Below are 9,184 nucleotides of genomic sequence, written 5' to 3'. Positions count from 1 at the left end.
TGACAAGCTTTCATTGTCAGCGGCAATAATTTACGCCTGCATGATTTATAATCTCAAACAATTAGTAATCAATTACTTGGTTAGCACTGGTTAACCTCAAATATATTTGATACCACCTAATGTGGCATTTAACTATAAATATAATATTTCTAAGTGATTGACGGCGAAGAATATACATAAGATATAGTATATGAACACGTTCAAACTAAATTAGATTGTTCTATTTGTAGAGTGCAGTGAAAGTTATATGTATTTTTGTACCATGTATATCGGTTAACATGTGAGATTTGTGGACAAAATTAAGTTAACGTATAATATTGGATATATTGGATATATTGCAGCTTGTTGGCGAAAATTAGTAAAACCGATTTTTAACTGAACTGTAAGCGATTATATTTTATATCTAGATGTTAATAAATGAGGTATCTAATCAAAATGCGTTAATTTGGTATAATAATTGAGTACTATGGTGTCTTAATGGTGAAAATTTATTAAGTCGGTCTAAAAATACTTCTCACCAATAATACCGGTGCTTCGAGGATATAGTGAATATATATAACGCCCCATAATTCTGTATAAAATAATATTTCCCAATTGGTATCGGTACTTTGATTTATACAGTAATATTATTTTGTTTGACTGGATACAAAAAAATTTATTTTTATAATTTGTTTAAGATTAATCGTTTTAATTTTAGTCCTAATATTTAAGTTTTTCCTAATTGTTATAATTCCTATCTGGCAATGCCTTATCTATGCTTACTTTGTTTTCTTTCTTTTATCATCAACTTCTGTTTGCTATGCTATTTGTTTACGCGAATGCTAGGTTACGGTATTTTAAATTCCTACAAACTACTATAAATAGTGTAGGACATACATGCACTAGTCCTTCTCTTTTGATGTCAAGCTATACGGCCAAACCGTCAAATAAAGTAATATCATATTGGAACTCTACCCGCTGTAAAATTAATTATTTAACATTTTTTGGTGCCTCCTGTGAGGACCAATATTTAAATTTGGTTTGTGTTAACAATTGAGTGATTTTCATAGCGGAACTAAACTGGCGTACATCTGCGGTGAATTCTATAAAGCGCATACAAGCACGTGTGTCTGACGGCGTCATGGACGATCTGGATGTTTTTCATCTTCAACAAGAACTCAGATCAGTTGAAACACACTTCGAGCGATTCGTGGAGAATCACAATCATCTGGTTGGAGGAGCTACGCCCACCGAGATGGGTTCACACGATGCGCTTTGGGAAACAGTAGAGGAGCTGTACAAAGAAGTATGCAGTAAACTCAATCGGTTCATCTCATCGTCAAAGGTCGAATCCAATGTCACCGATGGAGCGCGCGATTGCCCCATATCATCGCAGGATGGCCACTTGGTTGATCTTAAGTTAGATCCGTTAGCTATTCCGTCATTCGATGGAGACATGTGCAAGTGGCTAGCGTTCAAAGATGCGTTTGAAACACTGGTTCATCACTCGGCATACCCGGAAGCATTTAAGTTGGGCAAACTTCGTCAGGCAGTCAATGTAGCCTCTGTTCCCTTAATTGGAGGAATCTATTCGGGCGGCTATCAAGAGGTGTGGAATGCTCTGAAGGAACGTTACGACAACAAAAAGCAGCTGGCGGAACTACACGTATCCCGTTTTCTTATCCTTAAGGCAGCTACCCTGGAGTCATCACAATCGTTGCTGTCAATTGTGGACACGGTTCATGAGTCACTGCGTGCTCTGCGGGTGATGGATATTCTTATACATCACTGGGATGCAATAGCTGTGCCAATCGTGGTGACTAAGCTTCCAGCTGTAACCAAAAGGGATTGGTGTATGACATGCACTCCTACAGACATACCACAGTTAAAAGATTTACTGAAGTTTCTCGAAAGACGTGCTCATAGCCTGTCTTCGGAACCATCGACTGCGTTAATGGTGTGTCGGCAACAACGGCCAGTGAGGGCGCATGTCGCGACTACAGATGTAGCGTTGTGTGCTCATTGCAGCTTACCACATCGAATCGCTAAGTGTCCTACAGTGTTGGCTCTCAATCTAGAGCAACGATTTGAGGCGATTAGGAGATTGCAATTGTGTTACAACTGCCTACGTGCAGGACATTCGCTAAGGCAGTGTCCCTGAGGTAATTGCCGAAATTGTGGTCGCAAGCACAACGCGCCGAGCTAAGGTCAATAATGCTTTAACGCTTGGATCTTCAATTACTTCACCAGTATCTAATAACGTGCCTGCTGAGGTGCAGACAACCTCAACAGCATGACTAGCAGAACCCGCCAGGTCCCTCGTTGTCAACCCAAAGCCGATCACTCTTTTAGCAACAGCGCGTGTATATGCCATTGGAGACGCATCGGTGCAGCGAGTGGCCCGGGTCTTATGTGATCCTGGATCACAGGTTAGCTTCGTAACGGACCGACTAGCTAACTGTTTGCAACTATATCGACGAAAATGTAACGTAATGGTAGAAGGAGTAGGTTCTGCCATTAGTACTCAAGTGAATGGCAGCGTGACCTTCACTCTGAGATCAACAACAACTAATTTTGAGATGCGAATTGATGCCTTGGTTTTATCGTTCTCCGACTCCAGCAGTGAAGATTGGCATGAACCAATGGCCATACTTGAAAGACTTAACTTTGGCGGACGACTAGTTTAGTACGCCTGGAACAATCGACGTTCTTATCGGCGCTTTGGATGGGTGGTGTTTGGCCCAGCAACAGTGTCTCATACTTCGAAGGAATCATTGCTCACACTCACCACGTTAGTAGAGAGAGAAGATCACCGTTTAGAAGAACTGGTGAGTAAGTTTTGGCAAATGGAGGACGTAACGGTTGTTGACGATTCGCAAGAGAACGAATGCGAGCAGATCTTCGAAACCACACATAGTCGTACCTCAGACGGCCGTTATATTGTACGGTTACCCCTGCAACGAAATGCAACGGAACTTGGTGACTCGTACACACTTGCAGTACGGCAGTTTCATAGATTGGAGCGTCGCATGGTTGCAGATCCAGTTCTTAGAGAAAAGTACATTACATTTATGAAAGAGTACGCCGCACTTGGGCATATGGAATTGGTACAATCACCCTACGATCACATCATGCGGTCACAACGAAATTCCGCGTGGTGTTCAACGCTTCGGCACCTACCAGCACTGGAGTCTCACTCAACGACACAACTGGTTGGTCCAACGCTTCAGGATTCTCTTAGTAGTATACTTTTACGTTTTCGACGCTATCGAGTGGCGATAACTGCGGACATCGAGAAAATGTTCCGGCAAGTGTTGATTGCACCTGAACATCGCGATTATCAAACGAATCATCTGGAGAGAGTCTCCGGAAGACGACATCCAAGTGTTCCGCTTGAAGACCATCACATATGGGATGGCATGCAGTCCTTACAATGCAGTTCGTACACTGCAACAATGTGCTCGTGACAATTCAACTGTGGTTCCAAATACACAGCAAGCTGCACTTGCTCGAACGGCGATATTAACCTCGTTTTATGTTGATGACTTTCTAACCAGTTGTGAAAGCGCTACAGATGCAGTAGAACTAGCAACAAACGTGAATGCCATTCTCTCTGCAGGGCAGTTCACCTTGAGAAAATGGAATTCGAACGATAGTCAGGTGATGAAGTGCTTAGCTAATGAATCATCTCTTTCTAGTTACATCTTCCATTCTGGTACGGCTTCCGTTTTGGGCCTACGATGGGACGCATTGACGGATCAGTTGTTCTTTGGTGTCGATCTCAGTCAGACAGGAGAGATACCTACGAAACGCCGAGTACTCAGCGAAGTAGCGCGGCTCTTTGATCCTACTGGATTGTTGGCGCCTGTGGTTGTAACTGGGAAAATATTTATTCAGCGGCTGTGGTCTGCGGGCCTATCTTGGGACACACCGTTACCTGATGATCTTTGTCGCGAGTGGCTGAAGTATAGATCACTGCTTCCAGAACTCAATCAAGTTCGCATCGGAGGGTGGATAGGTATGACTCCACATGTTCCAACATCGCTTCATGGCTTTTGCGATGCTAGCGTACACGCATACGCAGCTGTGATCTACACAAGGACGTCTTGCTCCAACGATTCGGTACGTTTCACACTTCTGACGGCACGCACCAAGGTGGCACCACTCAAGGCCGCTACTATACCACGCCTGGAACTTTCGGCAGTACTACTACTGGCTGAGACACTTCAAAACGTGCGAGATGCAATGGGTTTGGCTGATGTTCCCTACTATCTGTGGTCAGATTCTGCGATTGTATTGTGTTAGTTAAAGAAGAATCCAACAACACTGAAACCTTACATATGCAATCGAGTTCGTCGAATACAGGAGCTGACATCCCCCGCCCGCTGGCATCCCCCGCCCGCTGGCATCACATCCGTTCCGCTCAAAACCCAGCTGATTGTGCCAGCAGAGGCATCACACCTGAAGAGCTATTAGTGCACCCACTTTGGTGGCATGGCCCGGATGAGACACACATGATCTATTCTACTAACAATGATACTTTGCTCAGCAAGGACGAGTCAGAAGTTATAGTCGCTGAAACTCGTAACACTAATAAGATTTTTGTACTCGTTTCACATCCATTGTATACACATCGTCCAAACGGACACACTATTTTGTTAACTGAACGTTTCAGTACAATTTCCCGCCTCTTGGGCACAATTGCCATTATTCTTCGTCGGTTACAGCGCCGACGACATCTTCGTCAACCGGTCATCGTTGTGCAGGAACTAGATGACGCATTATACACCATAATCCGTTTAGAGCAAGAGGAACATTTTGCAGATGAAATCCGACATTTGAAGTCTCGTTCAGGTTTGGTATCCTTCTCTCGAATATTGCCTCTAAATCCATTTCTAGACGAGAACCAGATCCTACGAGTCGGAGGACGAATTCATAAAGCCGAATTAGCACATGATCCACGATTTCCGATTATCTTGCCAAAGGCAACGCCTTTGGTGAAGCTCTTATTACAACAAGCTCATGACATCACGCGACATGGAGGAACACAACTCATGCTGCATACTCTTCGTCGACGATTTTGGATCCTCAGTGCCAGACAGGCGGTCAAGAGTTTCATCCATAACTGCGTGATCTGCCGGCGTCACAGAGGGGAAGTGCTAAAGCAACAAATGGCTTCCTTACCCGGGCAGAGGGTCAGAGCAGCACGGCCGTTCATTTCATCTGGTGTGGATTATTGTGGACCTTTCACACTACGTGTGGGAACGAAACGTTCGCGAACGCTCATCAAGACATACCTCGCCATATTCGTATGTATGGTCACCAAGGCTGTACACATTGAAGTTGTAGATGACCTGTCGGCACAAGCATTCCTAGACGCTTTCGTTTCATCGGCAGACGCGGTCCTTGCCGTGATTTATACAGTGACAACGGGACAGCCTTTGTTGGAGCTAACCGACTCTTGAAGGAAGATCTTGCAGCATGGCAGAGTGAGAATAATCAGCGGTTCTTAGCTGACACAGGCACACATTGGCATTTCATCACTCCTAGTGCTCCACATCAAGGAGGTCTCTGGGAGGCTGTGGTGAAGTCCGCTAAGCATCACTTGATACGCTGCGTGGGTACGCAAGTCATGTGGTATAGTCAACTGCAAACATTGGCCGTTAGAATCGAAGCTTCTATCAATTCTCGTCCGATTACACCCCTGTACGACGATCCTGAGGACAAACTTGCCTTAACGCCGGGCGATTTCCTGATTGGGTCGCCGCTCCTGGCGGTCCCTGAATCAGATATTCAACAAGTTCCTTCCAACCGATTGAAACAGTGGCAATGGATACGTCAACTTCATCAAAGATTTTGGGATAGGTGGAGTGAGGTATCTCACCATCTTGCAGAGACGGAACAAGTGGCAGCGACGCACACCGAACATAAGGGTGAAGGATATCGTTCTAGTTAAACAAGAGAACATGCCTCCTTCGCATTGGTGTCTTGGTCGAGTCATATAAGTACATCCTGAGCTGATGGAGCTGTCCGCAATGTCACGTTGAGAACCTCTAAAGGATACATGAACCGAGCTGTCCAGAAATTGTGCCCCTTGCTAGAGAACGAGGATTTCGAGTCGGTAGACTCGACCGGGCAGGATGTTTAAGATTAATCGTTTTAATTTTAGTCCTAATATTTAAGTTTATTCCTAATTGTTATAATTCCTATCTGGCAATGCCTTATCTATGCTTACTTTGTTTTCTTTCTTTTATCATCCACTTCTGTTTGCTATGCTATTTGTTTACGCGAATGCAAGGTTACGGTATTTTAAATTCCTACAAACTACTATAAATAGTGCAGGACATACATGCACTAGTCCTTCTCTTTCTGATGTCAAGCTATACGGCCAAACCGTCAAATAAAGTAAGATCATATTGGAACTCTACCCGCTGTAAATTAATTATTTAACATAATTGTTTAGAGGCGTTGCTCGAAAGATACTGAGTTTTCTCAAGTTCTATCAAGATACTTTAAGTTTTATTCAAGTTATCCTTGCACGGCCAGACGGACGGGCCGATTTCAACTTAACTATTGAACTATTGAAGAATGTTGTCTCAAAATTTCAGCTCATTCGGAGAAAAAATAGACCCATCGAAAACCATTAAGCGCGTAAGAATTTGTTTAAGGATGGCAAGTTGTCCAAAACTTTGAACGCGTTTTTCTCGAAACGCCTTTTTTGAAGACGGTGTCCACGATAACTCAAAAAGTTATGCACCGATCGTATTGAAATTTTGCACACTTGTGCAACATAGAATTGACTCCCAGCCAACGGTCCCATTTTATTTATTTTTTGCTTCATTCGATTTTACAGCCACAAAATGGCGCATTTTTAGGGCTAAAAACGTACTTTTTACCTTGACCGACCGTTTAAATATGAAAAAAAAAATTTCTTTTAAAAGGGCACCGTTGGCTGGGAGATATACTTCTAAAGAACTAATTTTTTTTTATCCCATGTGTTTCAGATGATTCTACGATCTTATATCCGGGACACCGCAATGTGCGGAATTCCGTTGAGTGCCTACTTCAAGTGGCTGCAACTTCGTTGATTTTCAACATTTTGTAAAACTGATTTTTTGTAAAACATATTTGACATGTCACTGAATAATATGATAATAAAACTATTCAGAAATATTCAGTAGTTTTCTCAAAAAAAAAATCTTCAAAAACGCTTTTTTTTGGCCCGTTATCCCATACATGACTAATTTTCCTCAGTCAATCAAAAAATTAATATTCATGAAATCATATAAATTTTACTGAATAGCGCATTTTAAACAGCTTAGAATCGATGACCACCACCATCCACATCCATCACCAATTCGTCAATTGTTTCAAGACTATTTACAAGATAATATGACAGCCATGGTTTTTTATTGTGAATATAAATTATTATACCTTGCTACAATATATCTAAAATAGATTTATTTGCATACTTATACTTCCAGAGACAGGATCAGTCCTGTGGGGACAATCGTATGCCATTTCGTATACGTGACAAATTATATATTACTAGCAGACCCGGCCACACGTTTTTGTGGCAAGGTATACATTAAATTAAGTTGGTCCAATCTTGGCTTCGGCGACGATATTGATTACTCTAGGTCGATTTATGTTACGCAGCATGATGACAACTCACACTACTTTTAATTGCAAAGTGAGTGTTGATAGTTCAGGCAATTTTAAATAGTTTGGGATAATTGACTACGTCATCCTGGTTAGTAGCTGTGTCAATTCTCTTGGACCGAAATCTAAATTGTCGCATTAAGATCATCGATATATTTTTTTTACCACCAATATAGGTCATTCAATCAGTCATTTATGGTTATCATATCTTTCGAGTCAATGAAGTGACAGAAATCTGTTGGAAATGCTATTAATCTATCGAGGTGTCAATTGCGACCTTACCATTTCCAACTGATTCTACAATCCCAATTTGATATTGTTGCAAAAACACTCATATGTTAGTTGTTAATTGGCGATTCTTTATGTGTCACTACAAATTAAATGATTTAAGGCATGCGATTAGCCCGTCAGTAACAGTTGTTCCAGGAATAATTGGAAGAGTCTGGCGTAAATCACCAAAAACGTTCATCGACAATCAAGATCTTTTAAAGTCCTGTGCAGTACCTCCAGCGACTTCTTGAATATTTGGAAAGTCTTCGTTATAGCGCTATTTTTGGCGATTTTGCCGACTGGTGTTTCGTTCATTTGCAATTTAGGAGTAATTTCTAGGCCGAATGTGCCGTTTGTTTGCCTACTAACAGGTGCCAAGATGCCCCTATTCCCGAAAATGAGTGAAATTGGTTCTGGAATTACATCAGCCCTCATCTATACTAATATTATAAAGAGGAAATGTTTGTTTTTTTGTTTGTTTGTGTCGAATAGGCTCCGAAACTACTGCACCGATTTGAAAAATTCTTTCACCGTTGGAAAGCTATACTATCCCTGAGTGACATAGGCTATATTTAGTTTAAAAAAAAAATAGGGTTCCTTACCAAAACTCCGATAATGTAAAAAAAATACCAAAAAACTTTCTTTAATCGCGAATACTGCGAAAAGGATTGAAGATATAACAAAGTGATGTACTACAATTTATTACTTATAAATTCCGAATATATAGGTCAAATTGTGTGTTATCTTAATAAGATTACATCAATAAATTGCGAGAGTATAAAATATTCGGTTGGACCCGAACTTAGCCTTTCCTTAGTTGTTACAAATTGTTTTGGGCAAACGATACAACATTATACAATTGAACAATAACAAAAATATTTTAACAAAGCAACAATGACAAACTTCAAAATATTGTTTTTTTTTCTCTCTTTATATTTTTCTTGTCAACTCGAATAAAATTCTCCTAATTATTATCTTCCTCGCTATTTTTCCACATTTACTCACTCTCTAATCTTTTCCTGGCCTTCCACGAATATTTCAAGACTAAAATTAGCCTGATTGGTTTGGCCGTTCTCGACTTTTTGCGAGACTAACGAACAGCAGTTCATGTTTATATTATATGTACATATGTAACTATAAATTACAAAAACGACTAAAAATCACTAACTCAATTTAGTTATCTGCCTACTGCCTACCCCCTAAGAACGATGGCGTGATTATTTATAGCCTATGACCATTTCTAGGTTATCATCTATCACCATACCAAATTTCA

General features: G+C 41.2%; 3 protein-coding genes across 3 annotated transcripts; all 3 read left to right on the top strand.

The window, feature by feature from the left end:
* Positions 1–1,120: 1,120 nt before the first annotated feature.
* On the top strand, positions 1,121–2,140 carry LOC128921886 (uncharacterized). The gene has a single exon (XM_054230787.1). It carries the CDS (start codon positions 1,121–1,123, stop codon positions 2,138–2,140), a length of 1,020 nt encoding a protein of 339 aa, XP_054086762.1.
* A 685-nt stretch (positions 2,141–2,825) lies between these two features.
* Positions 2,826–4,284, top strand: LOC128921877 (uncharacterized). The gene is made up of 2 exons (XM_054230736.1): positions 2,826–3,341; positions 3,475–4,284. The coding sequence occupies exons 1-2, from the start codon at positions 2,826–2,828 to the stop codon at positions 4,282–4,284; spliced, it is 1,326 nt and encodes a 441-aa protein (XP_054086711.1).
* A 35-nt stretch (positions 4,285–4,319) lies between these two features.
* Positions 4,320–5,444, top strand: LOC128921870 (uncharacterized). Its single transcript, XM_054230688.1, has one exon. The coding sequence runs from the start codon at positions 4,320–4,322 to the stop codon at positions 5,442–5,444; it is 1,125 nt and encodes a 374-aa protein (XP_054086663.1).
* Positions 5,445–9,184: the final 3,740 nt, after the last annotated feature.

The sequence above is a fragment of the Zeugodacus cucurbitae genome, chromosome 2 (genome assembly GCF_028554725.1).
Source record: "Zeugodacus cucurbitae isolate PBARC_wt_2022May chromosome 2, idZeuCucr1.2, whole genome shotgun sequence".
NCBI classification, from domain to species: domain Eukaryota; kingdom Metazoa; phylum Arthropoda; class Insecta; order Diptera; family Tephritidae; genus Zeugodacus; species Zeugodacus cucurbitae.
This window is presented reverse-complemented; position numbering and strand designations above follow the sequence as displayed.